Source organism: Mirounga angustirostris, unplaced genomic scaffold (assembly GCF_029215605.1).
Source record: "Mirounga angustirostris isolate CCGP_5_RB_7025 unplaced genomic scaffold, mMirAng1.0.hap1 SCAF_12, whole genome shotgun sequence".
NCBI classification, from domain to species: Eukaryota; Metazoa; Chordata; class Mammalia; order Carnivora; family Phocidae; genus Mirounga; species Mirounga angustirostris.
This window is the reverse complement of record NW_026991720.1, coordinates 23117351-23138462: the sequence shown is the minus strand read 5'-3', so window position 1 is coordinate 23138462 and position 21112 is coordinate 23117351. Positions and strand designations below refer to the sequence as shown.

Sequence of the window (21112 nt, the reverse complement as noted above, 5' to 3'; positions counted from 1 at the left end):
GACTTCTATCAGGTACCTAATCTTTTCTATCAAAAAAACCTTATTTTCTTCCTCTCTATAGTCTTGAATATACATATATTTCTAATATCTTGAAAAAAATAACTTTTTTTGTTTTTAAAGATTTTATTTATCTGAGAGAGAGAGACAGCGAGAGAGGGAACACAAGCAGGGGGAGTGGGAGAGGGAGAAGCAAGCCTCCCGCCAAGCAGGGAGCCCGATGCATGGGCTCAATCCCAGGACCCTGGGATCATGACCCGAGCCGAAGGCAGACACTCAACAACTGAGCCACCCAGGCACCCCAGAAATAACTTTTTATAAATTGCTTTTCACATCTAGTTTTCTTTTTTCTTTCTACTTTTATGACCAAACTTCGTAAGTAATTAGCCCACTCACATAGTTGCTTATTTCTTCACTGTTCTCTATTACCTTAAATTCTAATCCATATTTAGCCAAATCTACCTTTGAAAATTTGTGAACTATTTTACTACTCCAGCCCAACTATCCTGACTTTCTCTATGATTTATGCCCCAGTTAAGACTATCCTTCCCTCTCTGATCCATCCAAATTCCACCTATATCCAATGGTCCCACTGAAGTCCCTCTTCTTCCAGAAATTAATCCCAACCCACTTCTGACCAAGGAGTTTTCCCTCCTCTGATCTCATAGCAATCATGACTTTTATCACTCATCTGGCAATCAAATACTGCCTTCCTATTGTTATTTAAATATTCATACCTGTTTAGCTCTTCTACTAAACCTTGAATGACATGGGAGCAGAAATACTTTTAGACTGTTATATATACCTTACAGCACTTAGTAGAGGCTGTCTTAAATCTAATAGTTAATGTTTTGGTTAGTGAATGGTATGTACCTACCAATATAGATCAAATAACGAGAATCTGGTTTTCCCCTAAGAAATGAGGAAGACATGTAAAAAGTGATGAGCTGCAAAGTAGCAAGGTACAATGTTTATACTTACATCATTGGCTACCCCTGTATGGATAAGGTCTCGTAGGAACCTCATGACACTGCAATTGGCATCCCGGTGGTCCAGGGTAGTGGAAGCAATGGCCCACTGCAAGATAGGGATGACCACTTGGCTCCTCAGCAAGGTGACAGGGCTACGCTGAATAAATCTGGTGTGGAAAGACAGGCTAGATATAAATGACAGGATTAGGCTCTACAAGCAGCCAGAGTAAAAGGCAAAACTACGGATGGAGACAGTAAAAAATCAGTGGTTGCTAGCGGTTAGAGGGTGAGGGAGGGCTGAACAGGTGGAACACATGGATTTTTACAGTATTAAATCTATTCTGTATGATATTATATTGGTAGATACATGTCATTACACATTTGTCCAAATCCACAGACGGTACACCACCAAGAGTGAATCCTAATGTAAACTATGGACTTTGGGTGATAATGACATATTAATATAGGTTCATCAATTCCAACAAACGGACCACTCTGGTGGGGGATGTTGACAGTGAGGTAGGCCATGGCGGGGGCGGGTGAGCACTGGTATATGGGAACTCTCTAAACTTTCCACTCAACGTCCCACAAGATTTCTCAGACCCTTTAATGTACATGGAGAATCTCCACAAAAAAGATACAGTATTTTCCAAATTTACTTCACAATGCTTATGTGCAAAGAGCATCTCTGGGGATCAGTTTTTCAAGGAACACACATTGGGAAAACAGAGACTGGAGAGTCCACCCAACGTTCTCCCATATCAACAACAACAAAGGTGTTTCTAATTTGTCCAAAAACTAACCAAAAAAGCGTCTGACTTACAATCCTGAAATAGTCAATACTACTTTGCATTTGTGATAAAATATGTATTAAATATATAATTACATATAATAATCTATTTTTCATAATTTTTAAATGCTTTTATGTTCACTAACTGATTTGGTTCAAATTCCTTAGCGAGGGACTAAAGAAGGAATTCAAAGGTTTGGCAATAATATAAGTCAGTGTTACTGGTAAAAGGAAATTTAAGCAAAAACTGGGGTGGAAAGCTGGGGGTAGAACCAGGAAGTGCAGAACAAGATAACTTCTAAGGCACCTTAAAATCCTAAGAATTTTTTACTCTGAGATGTGATTACATCTAAAGGATGCCAAGCTTCCTAAAGGAAAAAGCTGAAGTGGATCATGTCATTAGAGCAGCACAGAAAGTTAAAACTACAGGGGATTCTAGAGATTTTCTAGTCATATGTTTTTACCAAGCTGGTTTTGTCTTGTCCATGTTCTCTCCTTTGTGATAGAAACCCAGCTGCTTTACCCTGCTCCCATCCAACTCCTTTTCCTCACTTATAGGGATATTCTGGTTCACAATTTAACTTTGGGCTATGAATCATTAACCTACCTATACTTCACTAACCTCATTTTATAGAGAAGCAAACAGTCAAGTGTTACATGACAAGACGAAGCAGTGATGGGGATAAGCAATAAAAGAAAGGGTTGCTCTTCAGAAAGACTGACCTGGTGGCCAGCCTGAACAGGTCATCCACAGTGTCAGGGTGATTCTGGAGCCCATTCTGCTGTTCCAGCAGCTGAAAGGTAGGGATGCACAGTGCCTAAAACAGAACAGTGGTTTTATATAAATGCTAGTATATAAATCCAACAGCATTCAGACTTGCTAAATATCACAACATATACAAAAGGAACAAAGTGGGGGAAGCAAAGTGGGAAAAGAAAAAGACTATGATGAGAATCAGATCAAGAAAAGGAAGAGAGAAATCTTTCTCAATTGATATACTTTTCACATATGAAGTCCACATTTCAGAAAGGGTTGAGGGTATAAATTTTAGTTGATGAAACTGGACAGATGTCATCTCAAAGTTTTAGAAGTTTCCGGGGGCACCTGGGTGGCTCAGTTAAGCGGCCAACTCTTGATTTCAGCTCAGGTCATGATCTCAGGGTCATGAGAGTGAGCCCCGCGTCGGGCTCCATGCTAGGCGTGGAGCCTGCTTAAGATTCTCTCTCCCTGTTCCTACGCTCCCTGCCCAGCTCGCTCGCTCTCTCTCAAAAAAAGAAAGTTTTACAAGTTTCTGAAAGTAAAGACTGCTTATGTACTAGATATGGTCAAGTCCACTAAAGGAGTAGATGAAGTTTTTTTTGAAGTTTTAAGGATAGTATGTCAGTTTTATTTCTGAGAGAGCACGCCAGTGGGGGTGGTGGGCAGAGGGAGAGAGATAATCTTAAGCAGGCTCCACACCCAGCCCAGAGCCTGATGTGGGACTCGATCTCACAACCCTGAGATCATGACCTGAGCCAAAATCAAGAGTCGGACACTTAACTGACTGAGCCACCCAGGTGCCCCATGAAATGTCAATTTTAAAGGGCAAGACATCTTGTGAAAAGGAGCATCATTAACTCCCTAATATATTTTCCTCCCTATGACTAGGAGGGAAAAAAGCAGTGTATCAAGAGCCTTTTCCAATGCCTACTATTTACCCTATGACCATCCCTGCTAATAAGTGAGTTAGTTCACTGGTTGTTCTAGGCAAGAACCTAAAAATAGAATCATGCTTGAGCTTAGAGATCTTTTGTTTTATATCTGTTTGTTCCCTTTTCCATCTCTCAAAAAACCATTATCTCTAGAGAGCATAAATTTGGCAGTAATAGCTGTAATGATCCTTACAGTCATATGGTCAATCTCTCATTCTCCCAGGCATAATGTCTGTCCAGAAAACAACTAGCAAGTTTCTACCTCTCTGTTATTAGGAAATCAATATGCCTGGAGGATAAACAATGAGAAGCAAGAGAATTCAAAACATGGTGAAGAACAAACCGCTCAGGGCTTTAATCCCTCCAAGATACTCCCCAGGGAAAACAGACCTGGAGCATGTCTAGGAGTCCCTGCCGACAGCCCTCTTCCATGCCGTATTCATCCACAAGGATACTGCCAAGGTACAGGAAACAGGAATGCTGATGTACATGGTACACATTCACCATCTGCCAAGGGAGAAACCAGTTGCTCAATTCTTTACCTGCCTAAGTATCAACTTAGGAAACTGTCTGGAGGAAGAAATTCAGAGACAGACTGGTTTCTTCTCTTTAAGACAACATAGTAAAGCTTGTTGGCAACATTTTTTGAAACACAGGGCTCAATTCTTCAATAATTTTCAAGTACTCTTTTTAGAGTCCTTTCAGCCTTTGACCTTTTATCTTCCCAAAACAATGTTGTAAGAGAGCTGTATAATAGCTCAAGCTGGAAGCCAGTAAGATGCAATCATCCAAGCTATTTGCAAAATCCTAGCATAAATCCCAATACCTAAAGGTTGTTCTTATTTGCATTAAAGATTAACTATTAAGAAAAAAAAAAAGCAAGCATATATAGCTATAGCAGGGCTAAAAATACCAAATACCCTTATCCTGAAAGAGACTGTGAAAGCACTGTTTAAATTTTGAGTTGTTTCTAAACCCCTCTACTTAAACTTTTAAGTAAAAAACAGTGTTTCTAATCAAGATACCTGGATCCCAAGAGAATAAAAATGTTAATACAATATACATATTTGAGTTAAATGATTTGTTTAGCATTTTTTCCCTATTCTCCTCCAAAAATTAAGAGGCATCTGCACATTCATCTATGTAAAATGCCATCACAACACACGTATTGATTTTTTTTTTTTTTTTTAAACATAGGCCTTGAACTCATGACCCTGAGAGCAAGACCTGAGCTGAAATCAAGAGTCGGACGCTTAACCGAATGTACTGGTTTTATTATATAAATTCAACTCAATGAGTGTGGTGGGGGCTGTAAGACAAAGTGACTGACTCTTATTATTAACATACACCATAGAATGGGCATGTGATGAGAGCTATGACTCTATTCGGTGTTGTATACTCAAAACTATATGCTCTACATAATGAATGATTTAAGTCAGGAGCTGGTAAACGTTCTCTTAAAGGACCAGATAGTAAAAATTTTAGGCTTTGCTGGTCGTATGATCTGTCTATTCAACTTTGCCACCATAGCACAACTGGCCAATACAGAATATACTTAAATGAGTCAGCATGGCAAGCTCTTAGTAAAACTACATTCACAAAACCAAAACCCATTGGTTCTAGTTTGCGGACTTCTGATTTTTGGATTTTAAGAAATACTTTGCATTTTTTCACATATACTGACTTTAGAACACATTTCCTATACAAGGTGCTACTCAACTGGGTTGGTCGCATACTTAATTAGCAGGAATAAAAAAAAAATCAAAGTCATGAGGGTATCCTCTAACAGCAAAGGGGCACTAAATCAAGTTATGTTCGACCCAGAATGTATTACACTGAAGAGGACATATAACCAAAGGTGGAAACAGTACAAACATGCAGTACAAACATATGGTATCCTCAGGGTACAGTAAACATAAACTTCAATCAAATCTATAATATAAAGGAGGCAGGGCTGTGCATATGCCAACTGATACTGCACTAGCATGACCCTACTTGAGGGTGCGTGCTTCCTTAAGAATGAGGTGCCCAGGAGAGACAGGCAGGGCAGGGTCACACCTCTGGGGGCAGTCACCACAAACTTAGCTCTCCATCCTCAGGAAGCTGAACTGTAAATAAATACTGGCCTCTGCCCGCTGCTGTCTGTCCTTGCCCTGGCTGTTCTGGTCTCTCTGACCACTTTGCACAGAGCGAGCCCAGGTTCTGCTTTGCATGCAGCTGCTGCTCTCCCCTGCTTGCCCCACCAGCCCGGCCACCCTGCATCCCACCTGCCTCGGCTCCCAGGTGCCACCAAGGAACCGACACCTCCAAGACCAGCAGAGTTGCCAGGTAGGAGCTAATAAAACTGGCAAGAATAAAGGTGTCGTGAAAACATGTGCTTGATCCATAAAGAGATTCTAACCCAAACCCTATATATTGTGCAAATGGACACTGCTCCTAATGGGAGGAGTGACTTATTTTCAACATTTTTAATTTGTTTTCTTAAGGGTTTACGATTTTGAATTTTTCTTATTTGTTTGAAAGAAAGAATTTTGATTATATCAAGCTGAGTGAGTGCAGCCTGTAAAAAGGATGTTAAGTTGTCGGTAAAATATGCAAGTGAAGAGAAATATATTGTACAAATTCTATTTAAAAAGGCGGGGAGATGCCTGGGTGGCTCAGTCGGTTAAGCGTCTGCCTTCGGCTCAGGTCATGATCCCAGGGTCCTGGGATCGAGTCCTGCATCAGGCCCCTTGCCCAACATGAGCGTGCTTCTCCTGCCTCCCACTCCCCCTGCTTGTGCTCTCCCTTCTCTGACAAATAAATAAAAACAAACAAACAAAAAAACAACTGGCTGGCTCAGTCAGTGGAACATATGACTCTGGATCTCAGGTTTATGAGTTTGAGCCCCACGCTGAGTGTAGAAGTTACTTAAAAAATAAAATTTAACATGTAAAAAAAAAGGCACCTAGGGTGCAGAATTTAAGGGGGCACTCATTGTCAGGGTCAGCTCCTCAGAGGGTTTGCCTCCTTAAAATCTGCACCATGGATATACTGTCCAGGTAGACAAAGGTCACTTCTGGCTGGGTGGGTGTGGCCCAGCCTGGAGCTGTGCATTTTCCCTCAATGCATGGATGCAAAACTTAAGAAGGCACTTACTCCAAGTCCTGCAAATGCCAATGTTGACACTTTGCCTTGCCTCAATCTAGTCCTGGCTTTGCTGTAAGGTTAACATCAAATTGCTTAGTGATCTAAGTTACTAGTTATAGGCTTTGTTTATAGAATAGTTCTTGATGTGAATGTGATCTTAGAGAACTCATACATTGAGTCACACCATCATAATTATGTATCAATCTTGGTGATTATAAAAGAGTCAAACATTTCTTGACAAATAACAGACTTATGTGATCATCTGTGGTCGAGATAGAAAAAAATTCCTTTGGGCCAAGAAACAGCAAAATTTGACAGGACACATTTTAAAAAGAAAAATTAGTATAAAAATGCTTAGCGCTGGTATATGAGAGCTGAGCATTAAAGTCATTCTCTTCTTAATTTCACAGTGGAATGTGTTACTATTTAGACTTTCACTATACAGAGTAGATTATAGGCAGTTTCCCTCAGAGACAACATACCATAGGCACCACTTATCTCTTTCAAATATTTTGGAGTTTGTAATTTAATAAATACAAAAGTGTTTCATTTCATCAGCAAAGTTTTTGTTCTAAAGACTCCTATTTCAGGGGCACCTGGGTGGTTCAGTAAGTTAAGCGTCTGCCTTCAGCTCAGGTCATGATCTCAGGGTCCTGGGAGAGGCACCAAGTCAGGCTCCCTGCTCAGCGGGGAGTCTGCTTCTCCCTCTCCCTCTCTCCCTCCCCCTGGCTCCTGCTCCCCCCAACCCTCTCCCAAATAATAAAATCTTTAAAAAAGAAATAAAGACTCCTACTTCAAATTCTGTACACTTTACATTTTCCCTCTCAGGAAGAACTTACCTGTGTAACCAGTGGCTGAAGCAGGGCTGCAGATCCTTTGCCTACACAGCGAACAGCAAAGCGGAGGCACCTGCAACAACGCTCTACAATCCGATTATCAGCCCGGTGTTTATTTAGAGTCTCAGATAAAACTGGCCATATCTGAGTCAAAAGTCAAAGAGCACAAGAAAGAAAACAATGAACAACTAAGAGCTAAAAAAAAAAAAAAATGCTCCCAAGTTGGTAACATCTGATTTGGTTTTCAAATAATTTGGGAAAAGCTTTCTTTATAGGAAAACACGTAGCCTGAATCTAGTGTGCATGAGTGCATGTGTGCGTGCATGTGTACACAATATGCTATCCATCACTAAAACACAACCACTTCTTAAGAGAAGCAGTGACTCTTTAGAACAGGAAGAAGAGCATGTCTAACTTCACTAAAAGATAAACTTTGGAATTCCTGATTTAGGATGAAAAGAATTAGTATGAATTATAGAGGAACAGATGTTTAAAGACAGTTCTGATTTGGAATTCTTTGAACAAAAGGGCACAGCTGATAAAAAGGCATCATTTGATACTGTCACTAATGGATACTTGGTGTTTCCCCCCTGAAGTCTGAAAAGCACTTTTCAAAAAACATGCCTTTTGATCCTCATATTACCCTCAGCGAAAAAAGGAGAAGTGTGTTTACGATGGGGAAACAAAAGCAATGAGGGATAAGAGGCTTTGTCAAAAAAAATTCTGCTAGTATTAATCAGGCCTCCTAGCAACTCCAGGATTCACATAGTTAATCTCTCTCTACTTCTCTGGACTTTGAGTGCATTTCCCCACAGTCTGTTTTCTTATCAAATCTTAAGTAAAAAATATTTATTTGAATATAAATTCTTCTATTCATTGAAATTTAAACTGTATCAATTGTATCAACAAATTCAATCTTCCTATGAACCTAGAAGACAATACCTTCTCACTTTAGTTACCCACAGCCTTGTAAGGAAAAAGGAAGAAAGCCTTGTTCCACAGGCATCCGTTAAGCACTTACTTCCTGTATGACTTTTTGGCACGGATGAGTCTGTCCATTTTCCACAATGGGATTGGTGTGTCTGGGGAAAGGCAACAACCCAAAATAGTAAAAGAAGAGCAATTTAACTGAAGAGCCACAGCCCCGAACCCCGCTAGCTTACTTGGTAATATTGTTACCACATAAAGAATACCAAAATAATAAAGTTATTTATGACTCAACACCTTTTCCTTCTATTCAGTCAAACAAACACAAGCACATGGTTTAAATCATTCCCCCTCCCCCTTTTTTTTGCCACCTTTAAGCCACTTCCACTAAAGCATGGGAACTCAATCTAACTCTGGCTTAACATGGGTTGTGGAGCACTACAATTATCTTTTTCTTTTTTTTCTCTTTAAAACCAGAATAGGTAGACTCTTCTAAATTAATAAAAAATATTAATTAAAAACCAGGTTATCTAAATCCACTATGAGAAACCAAGTACTGTTCCACTCTCAGCATTAAAAGGCAAAAGCTTCAGGAATTCTAGTCTACCCAAGATGTTTCTCATGGTTCTAGTCTGAATCCAGTGATACATGATATGGGCCCACTCATAGTATGTCAAATCCAATTACTTGTCTAGTTCTAGAATCCATTAATTTGAAAGAAAGCAGGAAAAAAATCCTGTATGATTACCAACCTCTTTAAAAGAAAGAAATTCTTTAATTTCAATAAGCTCAACAGCAACTTAATAAAAATCTTATTTTCTTTAAATTGGGGGATTTCCATCTATTGCAGATTTTCTTCCATTTATTGTGAAGTAAGGACTGTTGGTTGGGCTTTCAGAATGTCATGTAACAGGGCTATCATGATTATATAAGAAAAGCACTGCACCAAATTAAAAAGAAAAACCTGCTGACAAGAACACATAAGCTAACACACCTCAGTTTTAACTTACTCCACATAGGCTTTTACATAACAACTACTCTGATATTCCAGTTATATCTATGGGTCTGACAAATTATAAAAAGCTCTCAAAACTCAAGTGCTTTTTTTAATCATTAGGCTCCTCTTGACTTCAAAGAAAGATCCTTCAAAGAAGGATTAATTTCATGTGATCAATGAAAAGGCCTCATGACTTTTTTGCACCCCTACAAAACATAGCAATAGCTCTGAAAGTGTGGTCCTTGGAATAGCAAGCAGCAGCAACAGCATCACCTGGGAACTTATTAGAAATGTAAATTCTTGGGTCCTACCCAAAATTCAATTGACTCAGATACTCTGGGGATAGGACCCAGCAATTTGTTTTGATAAGCCCTCCAGATGGCTGTGGTGCATGTTAAAGTCTGATAATCACCAATCTAGAGACCAAAAATTTTAATTACATTTTAGAGGATCTTTTGACAAAGGTCTGCCAAGAACATATTCTTAGACTTTGTCTTTGCACCAAAATTTCGGGTAATGGGCTTATCAGTCTCCAACAGAAGAGATTATAGGCGGCACCTGAAGTTAAGGAAAACAACACTTGCTTTCTTCAATACACGATGGTCTTATTTGAGCATTAACCCAAGGCAGGGAACCAGTCTCCCTTCTTACCTAAATATTACTGCAAGGCGATCTAAGAACACAGTGGGATCTGAGGATATACCATTGCTGGGCTCCTGAGACAACAGCTGAAGGGACAGAGAGGCATCAATACCCTGTTGTTACACATACATACCTACCGCAAGCACTGCAACATACATCCTTACATCAACCTCCCTCTCAATCTCTGCTTATTTCCTTCTAGGGTGGTGCAAACTCAAATAGTACAAACTTTTAAATTCATATTGTCAAATTACTTTCCTTCACCTTACTGCATCATGCCCAAGACTGCATATTACTACATTTTACGACATGATCACCGTGGAGTGGAAAACAGTATTATTTAATTTTTTCCCCATTTACTTTTATAATGACCAAGACATTATATACATTATATAATATAGATCATATGTAACATTATTATATAATCTATATCTTTATTTCACTTTCTATTACAACACTTTTTTTTGCTTTTTTTTTTATTACAACACTTCAAAATGACTAAGGCTTCATAATAAATTTTAAGAGATAAAACAAGTTGCTTCTTCTTCTTTCCTAAAATTTCTTAAATGTTTCTACCAGAATATCATTAGAGATAAACTTTAGAATCATTATGTCAAATTCTATTATTGCACTATAAATGTAACTTGAGAAGAGTTGACAACTTTACAATATTCTTGAAGGAAACATGGTAGGTTATGGTTTTGGTTCCTAACTTGAATGGTATTTTCCCCATTATATCTTCTAAATTGTATTACTGATAGTGAAAATCTACTGATTTTAGAATACTTATTCCATGTATGCAGCTCCCTTGACAGATTTATTAATTTTAATAACTTTTTAGTTCATTCTTTTGGCTTGTCTAGGTAGATAAAAGATCACCTGTAAATTCTGTCTTACTAAACCCCTTCTTAAATTGGACTCACCTTTTTCAATGCCATAACCTGAACAGAACATAGTTCACTAAGGCATTCAGTAATCTTATCCAAAGGTAACCTGGCTAGGACAAGTGCTGTCCCTGCAAGACAAAGAAAAATACAAATAAAACAAAATAAAAGCTGAACTGAGGTAATTCATTGGTCTCCATCATTTGACTAACAGAAGAGGCTGGCTGGTTTCATTCTTTTAAAAAGATCAACATTGCTTTTTCAGTTATAGTATCTTGTTATTTAGGTCGGTTTCTCTTTATTTGGCTTAGATGACAAAGTGACCTTCACACTAACATTTGTAACTGAAGTTAATATTAAATTCTCTCTCCTCAGCAGACTATGGGTTTAAAGATGTTTAAATACATCTCCCCTTCCAATTCTTCAAATACTTAAAAAAAATCTCCTTCACAAAGCCAATGCCAAAGCTGTTTTTATATAGCACAGTACAATGGTTCTCAAACTTCCCAGAGGTTCTGATCTAGCATGTCAAGGACAGCCTTTATTTTTGATAAGTACTGTAAGCAATTCTTATCATCAGAGAAGTGTGAGAAACAGACATAATTTTTTTTGTAAGAATGGGCTGAAATTAGAGATCTGATTCTAGTTATACCATAACAGAATCTATGAGCTAGGTAAGGTATTATCTCTGGGCCTCAGTTTCTTTATCTGTAAAATTTTGAGTGCTTTGAACAGAAGAATAAGTTAGTTTGCCTTTCTTTCATTTTTTAAATAGTCGCAAAAGCCTACCAACCCCTTCTTTTATTAAATAAAATCTTAACTTGGAACTCCAAAAAAATACATTTATAAAAAAAAGTAGCTAGCTTAAAGTGGGAATAGAAGGCCCAGACCCTTCTCATTCAGCCTTCCTCTTGTCATAATCCCCATCAAAGCTGAAGCATCTCCCCCAGAGCCAAACGATTATGTATCAGTCTAGGTCCTTTCCAAGGTAAAAAAAAAAAAAAAAAAATTCTATGACTGATTTTTCTCTCTTCCAAAATTTCATTCAACAGAATAATAATCAATCCATAAGTCAAAATGTGAATGAAAAAACTAAATGATTTTTCCTGGTAGTCTATAAGCCATGGGTGAGTTAGACTTATTTAAAACTGGAGGGGGGGGGGGCGCCTGGGTGGCTCAGATGGTTAAGCGTCTGCCTTCGGCTCAGGTCATGATCCCAGGGTCCTGGGATCGAGTCCCGCATCGGGCTCTCTGCTCCTTGGGAGCCTGCTTCTCCCTCTGCCTCTCTCTCTCTCTCATGAATAAATAAAAAAAAATCTTTAAAAAAATAAATAAATAAAATAAAACTGGAGGGGGGGACTCTAACTTAAATATGCTTTTTCCTTTTAATTCATTCCCACAGAAAAGAATGTTATTATAACTTTTTATTTTTTGAATTTTTTTTTTTTTAAGATGTATTTATGGGGCACCTGGGTAGCTCAGTCGGTTAAGAGGCTGACTCTTGATTTTGGCTCAGGTCATGATCTCAGGGTTGTGGGATGGAGCCCCAAGTCGGGCTCCCCATTCAGCTAGGAGTCTAGGTGGGATTCTCTCTCCCTCTGCCCCTCTCCCTGCTCACATGCACTCTCTCTCAAATTACATCTTTCTTTTTTTTTTTTTAATTTATTTGACGTATATAGAGAGAGGCATGAAAGAGAGAGCACAGGCAGGGGACAGAGGAAAAGGGAGAAGCAGGTTCCCTGCTGAGTAGGGAGCCCAATGCAGGGCTCAATCCCAGAACCCTGGGATCATGACCTGAGCCAAAGGCAGACACTTAACCAACTGAGCCACTCAGGCACCCCATAATTACATCTTAAAAAAAATTTAAAAATAAGAAGTTTTCTTTATTAAGAAGATATCACTGATGACGGAGATGCCACATCCTACAACATACAGGTTAGACGTCACTTCAGTATCAAGGTTAAATTTCACTAGAAAATTACGAGATGGCAGAAATAACCACTAGCAGTAATTCAGTAGTAAGAATATTTGACTCTGATTCAATGCTTTATTACCTATGCCTATGAATGGAAACAACAAAAACCCACGCTACAAAAAGAAAATCTGTCTTGGAAAATGCAGATACACTGACTGGAAAGGAACTTGGCCATAGATATAGAAAGATCAGTTAGTTCCCACACAAGGTCATCCAGTCTAGCCAAGACTAACTTGTTTGCTATTCACAGAGGCTTAAATGATGCCACACAGGTTATATTACCCAATCTTTTATTTGATATATCCTCAATCCCCTCTAACTACAAGCTGTAAGGATTTCACTACCTCACAGGGCGCCCCAATCTGTTTTCAGAGTTTAGTTAGAAAGTGCTTTCTTTCTAAAAGCCAGTACATGTCAACAACTGACTACTACTCATAAATCTGTTCCCTCTTTTATAGGATAATCTTTCAAATATTTAAAAATAGCCATCGTACTTAAAGTCTCTTCTTTTTTCCTAGCCTTAATCTAGTTCTTCTTACTCTGAACCTTATCACCACTTTGGCTGCTTGCCTCTGGATAGGCAATCACTGAGTGTAAAGCTGATCCATAATGGTTAAAGACCACTAAGAGACCAAATTTCTACTGACAGGACTGATCCACACACACTACCTTTAAGTTTCCACCTACCACTTTGGTATGGCAATGCTATCTGGTTTCCCTTTTTATTCTTTCCCCAACTCAAAAAGGAACTATGTTTAGTTCAAATGTGTCATCACCACCCCAAAATTTAGGTCTGTGCTATACACACTGTAAGCAGTTTGAATTAGTTATACGGCCTTAAAATATTCTAAGAAAAGAATGCATGTATATATAATCAACACCTTCCCCTGAGTGGAACAGCCAACTTTCTCCATCACTAAGCATCCTGCAACTGAAAAACTGGGATCTGACTAGTATAAGATAACCCTCCAGAAGTGGCTTAGAGATGTTACTGGCTAACATCTGAAGTAAATACCTTTTAGCAAGCCCACAGCAGCTTCTGGAGACAACATGAAGGAATCAAGGGAACGGGCAATCTCCAGGAGTCCATTAAAGTGCTGAGCCATGTGGTCTCGGCAGACAGAGCAAATGTTATGAATGGCTTTGGCTGCAGCAGAAGCCAGAGGCTTTTCACACAGGCCTTTCATCAAATAGCCCAACACAGGGTCTAAGGAGAGAAACCATACAGTAGACATTACATTTCTGAAACTCAAGGAAAACTTCTAGTTTCTTAGAACAGAGGTTTATATCCCTGCCCTCCCCCTTTTAAGCAAAACAACTATTTAAAAAAATGAAATGTGTTCAAACTCCAATATATAAAACATTAAAAAAGGAGCTGATCTCACTGACATAGTGTCAGGGAGCCCTGGGTCCTATCTATCCACCTTCTATTTCTTTCCTCATGGCTAGGCCTTCACACAGCATGGTTTGAAAACCACTGGTGGATAAGACCATCCAAGTATTAAGAATAAGGTAATATAAGAAAGAATATAAAGCTCACTCAGAGAGCTACCATTATTTATACTCAGAGATGAGTCACTATGTAAAAACAGCCTACGTTAATCAGGACAATGACAGTTATCTAAAGTGGACACTTTTATACTTGCTTCTTTATAGTTAGAAAAGGCCTTAAAAACAGGCAGATTGAGCTTTAGTACTTCTAGAAAAATATTCTACTTTGTAGCAAATGTAAGTGTTCCAAAGAAACTGATCAAACTGGTGAATTTCTATAAAGCACGCTCTACTTGTCTTTTACCTTACTTTATAAAAATCAGAATGATTTTCTATGGAAAAATCACATATGATTAAAAGAGCACTTTATAAGTACGTCAGAATAACCTCATACCAAACCATGAAAGAAGGAATCAAAAGAATGTCATAAAGCACATTAAAATGTTATCTCCATTTCTAGTCTAATGACCGATCTGATACACCAACCAGCATGAACCCTTGGCCCCCTCCACAAAAGAAGCCTAAAACTTTTAAGCCTAGGAATCAGAAGAACTAAGTACACAGTATAGGGAACTATAATACTGCATGCTTCTGTGATTCTCAAATGGAACGTATTGTTTTAACTATTCTAAAGTACAAACATGTAGCAATTTGTCTTATTGCTGAAGCACACATTTAAATGAGATACTGCATGGTGGTACTGAATGATAAGGCTTAACAAACAAACTCACTTTAGTTTCTTGTGGAAAAACATTCAGAGAAGAAAGTCAAATGTTGAGATAGATAATAGAAGTGAAGAATCTAAGAATTAGAAAATAGGTATTTTTTTTTTAAAGATTTTATTTATTTATTTGACAGAGAGAGACACAGTGAGAAAGGGAACACAAGCAGGGGGCATGGGAGAAGGAGAAGCAGGCTTCCCGCAGAGCAGGGAGCCCGATGCGGGGCTCGATCCCAGGACCCTGGGATCATGACCTGGGCCGAAGGCAGATGCTTAACGACTGAGCCTCCCAGGCGCCCCTAGAAAATAGGTATTTTGAAAAAAATCTTTAAATGGTATGTTGAACTTGAAAGTATCTCAGCTATAATGTGAGCATGTCTATCATATGCTCTACATACAGAAATAAGAAAAAAGAAACATCACTTTTTAAGCAAGAGTTTCAAATAATAAAAAAGATCATGTGTAAAACAAAATCAAGCTGAAAGGTGGTAATAAATATATAATCCAGTAATTTCACTATTGGGTATTTACTGAAAGAATATGAAAACACTAATTCAAAAAGATACATGCACCCCTATGTTTAATGCAGCATTATCTACAACAGTCAAATTATGGAAGCAACCCAAGTGTCCACTGAAAGATGCATGGATAAAGAAGGGGTGTAAACACACGTGTGCATGCACACACACACACACACACACACCGGAGTATTACTCAGCCATAAAAAAGAATGAAATCTTGCCATCTGCAACAACATGGATGGATCTAGAGAATATAATGCTAAGTGAAATAAGTCAGAGAAAGAGAAATACCGTATGATTTCACTCATATGTGGAATTTAAGAAACAAAACAAAGGAAAAAAGAGACAACCAAGAAACAGACTCTTAACTACAGAGAGCAAATGGATGGTTACCAGAGGTGGAGTGGGTGGGGGGATGGGTGAAATAGGTGAAGGGGATTAAGAGTACACTTATCTTGATGAGCACCGAGTAATGCACAGAATTGTTGAATCACTATATTGTACACCTGAAACTAATATAACACTCTATGTTAACTATACTGGAATTAAAAAAAAATGATGATAATATAAGCATAGGAAATACATCAAACTTAATATATAATTAGTGATATTCACAAGTTTGGGGCGTTCTTAAAATTCTCAGAACATATCACTCCTATCAAGGGGGCTTAATATATACTACCTTAGATAAATTATTTAGTCTCTTTGGATTTGTTTACCTGCAAAATGAGAGGAATAAAATAAATGACTTCAACCTTTACTTTTGATTCTAAAGTTATTCTGTATAATCTTTCTTTTTTCAAGCCAATAAGGGCATCCAGAGGTTATGTAAGTCAAAATTCTTAATTTTAATTTGTACTTATTTTGTTTTAAATGATAATTCTTGATTTTTAAAAGGAGCATGTATTTAACACTGAAAAAAACCTTTCCTTTGCTTTCGCCTATTAATAGCATCTAAGTTAGAACTACAGGAAGTCTGATTAGCTCAAGCGTGTGCCAGAGACTAACAGCAATGTTCATGCCAAAGCAGACTACTAGAAGCAAACTGTTTCCCTATCTAGAGATCTAATCTTTCAAAGATCCCTTCTCCAAAGGATGATCAGTTTATAAATGTTGTGTCAACTAAGCAATAACTCATAATACAGTATTTACTCTCAGTGTCTAGAAATAGTCTACCTACCAATAAAAATAGAGAACAAGTGAACAAGAGCAAAAGTAAAAGAAGAACAAAATCAGAAAAATCATTCTCAGCAGCTGCAGAGGAGTGAGTTCATACATACCAAGAAACTGAGGATTTCGATCAACCACTTCGCTCATCTCTCCAACCAATTCAATGCTGGTGTATCGCACAGCTGTATGTACAGTCTCTGGAAGACGGACAACTCCTTCTAAGACCTCCACAAGTGTTGGATTGTTCTCCCTGAGTACAAAAGGCAAGTACTCACAGTTACTGATTTCAGAGGTTAGATTCTGGTCTAATAACAGGCCGCAAAAAGACAAATCATTGCTTTTTTCTAAACACATAACCATTTGGATGAAAGTCCTTAACATTTGGTATGAAAGTTTTTTAAGGCAAAAAGATAGAAACAGAAGATACTGTTTCAGAGAATCATACTGCTCCTTAATCTTCTAAATGCCAATAAAGTATCTAAAGACACATTCTGCTATCAAATAAGGTTCTTCAAATTGGAGAGGCAGGCATTTACTGTGGATGAATGTCTTCTTTTAAAGAATCTGTTTTAGTTATTCTTATATCTGCAGTACCTAGAACAGTGCCTGGCACATAGTGGGCACTCAATAAATATTGCTGAATGGCTAAATGAATGAATAATTCTCACAGACCACTTGGTATTAGTTCTTCTCCAAAAGATTTCTGATAGCTGGATACTGGAAATTTTAAGAACAGGTAAGTATGGGTGGGCCAGCTCACTAACTAAAGGATCAAGAATACAAGCTGCAGGAATAGGTAAAGGTGCCCTGACTTGGAACATGAGGGAAAATTAAAGTTGACCAAATACTCTCCATGGCTCCAAGAATTTATTTTTTCCCCTTTCCTTGTCTTTTTTCCACTCCCCAAGAATATTGGCTGAAATTCTTTATGCCCCCGTAGTGTAGGATATAATCCAGAAACGAAAGATGTTTAAAATCCAAATAATGTCCTGGATTAGAGCAAAACCACTCCATGCTGATAAACTAAGTCCTTATATACACTAAAAAATTATAATCATGCAGTTGGCCTCAAATGTGGATAAACAAAAAACAATATAAAATCTTCTCTCATTTATGCCTTATGTTTCCTGGGAGCACTAAGCTAATTTTTGAGACTCTCTACCCATCCTTTTTCACACCAGCACATATCAGTTAGAATAGAAGTGATTTTAATAATCTTCAGACTATCACTGAAGGTTCCAAAAGATATCAAAACAAATTTAAGAGCAAACAGTATGGTATGTAATTCAGGACCAGTACATCTTATTAGAGAAAAACAAACCTACTCTATTCTCCTTGAATATTTACTGGATTAGAAACAATGTAAGATTTCACTGACTAAACCCTAAGTAAGCAGCTAAGTAAGAAGCACTATACTTTTCATAAATACATGCCTTAACCATCTCTCCAACCAAGGCCTGGGATAGAGCTCAGTTGCAGGTTATCTGATCACAATACAAGAAAACTTAATAGATATTAGCATCAATTTATAAACTCACAGCACAAATTTTGTTTTTAGGAATTCATGTTAAAGTAATAGAATTTCTATGCTACTCAATCAGAAATCAAATTCTAATAAATTAAAAATTTCCCATGACAATAACAAAAATAATTGCCCCTTAGATTTTGCTACTCTTTTAAGGTGAAATGGTCCCTGTCTTGCCTTTCTGAAACTCACAAATGATTCTCTAAGGCAGACAAAAAGGAGAACAATATAATGAAATATTTGTAAGGATAACTTACCCAAGGTCCAAAAGCAGAGGAGAGCTAATTAGTGCCTATTCAACTGCTTTTAAGGAAGTACCAACAATTTAACAGCCTAACAAATTTTTTATTATATCAACTTTCACAAGGGAGCCTCAGTTGGAAAAATAAATCAGCATTATCTTCCTAGCATCAAGAACAAAATAATTTTAACTCTAAGATATGTGGTTAAAACATGAATATCAGCAATGCATGCTACTCTGGAATAGACTCTAGAAGTCAGAAGACTAGGCAGCATTACAGAAGAAGTTCTAAGAGTTTCCAAACATATACCATATGAGAAAAATGGTGTAATTCTCCTTCCTTTGATATTTAGAGTTCCCAGCAAAAGACTTATTAGACACTCACGGATCAACACTCTTTGCTATAGCAGCCATGATAAAGAGAACCGCTTCTGTCACCTCCCAGGGTGGGTTGCCTTCTTTCAGAGTAGAATATAACTAGAGAAGAAGAGGTGGATTATGGATCCATTAAAAGGAAAACAGAATAGAATTCCAAAACAAACAAAACAAAAAATCCTGTTAGTTAAAATAAATCCAGCCCCTTGTTTCTAAATTAATCATCTCTCAGAGCCAGGGGAGAATATTATTTCATTTTTCACATCTTCACTAATGACAAGTAACTGCTATTTCAATATCTGAAATAAACCCAGTTAGATTCCCCAAGAGTGTATCAAGATTATCATCTGCCCCCACAAAATGAGTATTATGGAAAAGCAAAACATATTACATGAATGTCTTTTCCTGATCCCTATAATAACTGCTAAATACATAAATACACTTAAAATTGAGATACAATGTAAATTTCTTATATATGTATTGATTTTACATTTCTATTGTTTTAAAGACTTATCCGCATCAACACTAGTAGTATAAATTCTTAAAAAGTAGCTATTTAGAATTCCATATCCAAGCAAGGGGAGGAAAAAGGGAGACCAAGCAGAATACTCAAGAGATGTTCTAGTCCAGAAATTTCCCAGGGTATATCCATCTGATTGGCAGTGAGTTTAAATAAGGTTTCTGTAGTCAAATAACAAACACTGCTAAGTAAGATAAAATTAAATATTCTCTTGTTGTAGGACTTCACCGAGCCTTTAACATACTGTTTAAGTCATTTCCCAATTTTAATTGAGGATTCCCCTCCCCCCCAAGAACATCTCATAGGACTGGTGTTCCACAGAATACATCTTGGACAACACTGACAATTTAAGTAAATTTGTAAACTGAGATCTGAAGAACAAGTAACTTGCTCAAAGCCACATAGCGAATGACAGAAGAGCTGAAATGTGAACACAGGTCATCTGCTTATGATCTGGTGATCTCACTGAATCTGCTTTCTAGGAATCTTCAACCCTTTGTAATTAGATCAATAAACACACTTCGCTTAATATAAAGAAAAACAGGTTGGGCGCCTGGGTGGCTCAGTTGGTTAAGCGACTGCCTTCGGCTCAGGTCATGATCCTGGAGTCCCAGGATTGAGTCCCGCGTTGGGCTCCCTGCTCGGCAGGGAGTCTGCTTCTCCCTCTGACCCTCCCCCGTCTCATGCTCTCTCTCTCTCTTTCTCTCTCAAATAAATAAATAAAATCTTTAAAAAAAAAAAATAGGCATAATTTTATTAACACTTTCTAAATCAGATCATGCCCCCAAATATACAAAATGGCTGGGTTACCAAAAAAATAAAGGTTAGTTCAGTATTGCTGATAAGTATCAAAACGAGTATTTCAGAGCTTAGAGCATGATCCAGCAATATGAAAACTGCCTGAAATTATGCTAATGTTAAGTGATGTGGAATGGTGATGATCGCAACCTTATGAGGTAAAATGTTACTCACTGTCAGGAAAATCATAGGACTATGAATCTTCTACTCTAGTATAGTCACCTCTGGGATGAAACTGCACAGGAATCTAACCATAAGTGTGGACAAAGGAAATGCCAAATAACTAAAAGAGTTGCCAGGATTTGGCACATAATTAATAAAGCAGAAAAACTTGCCTATTTTCCTGGCTAGGTCCAAGTTCCCTATAAATACCTTGGGGCCTTAAGGTTTATCTATGATTTTCCATTCTGACTGGACAAGTAGAACAGCTTTCAACAGCAAGAATAATGAGAGTAAACCATAACTGAACCATCCACAGACTACTAAACAAACAAAGCTACTATATGCCAGGCAGTGTGCTAGGCACCTGCATATCTACTGTCCCATTTAGCCATTAAAATTTAAGAAAAAAGTGGAACATTTACAGAAGACACAGAAATGAACACAACTCAAGTGATCAGTAAAACCAGTAAGAATCTCCAAATGGACTTACCTGAGCAAAACACTCCATAGACCCAATCAAGAAAATCAAGTCTTTCACCAGATCTGATACCCTCATCCGAAACTCTCCAAAGTCATCAGTCTCCTCAGGAACCCCCTCCTGAAATTTCAAGTCAGAGAATATTTCTTTTAAACTCATCACTAAGGCTTTCACTGACCTCTATAAAATCAAGAATAAAGAAAAAGCCATTAAGAGATAAGTTGCCTAAATCAAAGGATATTTTACTATATATGGTCTCCTAAACTTTTA

The 21112-nt window shown here is 37.8% G+C and overlaps 1 protein-coding gene across 2 annotated transcripts in view; it reads right to left on the bottom strand.

Annotated features, from left to right (window-relative positions):
* The window catches only part of TNPO3 (transportin 3), a 78389-nt gene that overhangs the window by 14235 nt on the left and 43042 nt on the right, over nt 1-21112 (bottom strand). For both annotated transcript variants that reach the window (XM_045864299.3, XM_045864298.3), the window contains 11 exons: nt 20855-20962; nt 18895-18986; nt 16854-16993; nt 13856-14047; nt 10905-10996; nt 9991-10067; nt 8437-8497; nt 7419-7559; nt 3841-3957; nt 2482-2576; nt 979-1135 (listed from right to left, as the gene is read on the bottom strand). In XM_045864299.3, coding sequence (XP_045720255.1) covers nt 979-1135; nt 2482-2576; nt 3841-3957; nt 7419-7559; nt 8437-8497; nt 9991-10067; nt 10905-10996; nt 13856-14047; nt 16854-16993; nt 18895-18986; nt 20855-20962 — 1272 coding nt within the window. The remainder of the gene's footprint in view (nt 1-978; nt 1136-2481; nt 2577-3840; nt 3958-7418; nt 7560-8436; nt 8498-9990; nt 10068-10904; nt 10997-13855; nt 14048-16853; nt 16994-18894; nt 18987-20854; nt 20963-21112) is intronic.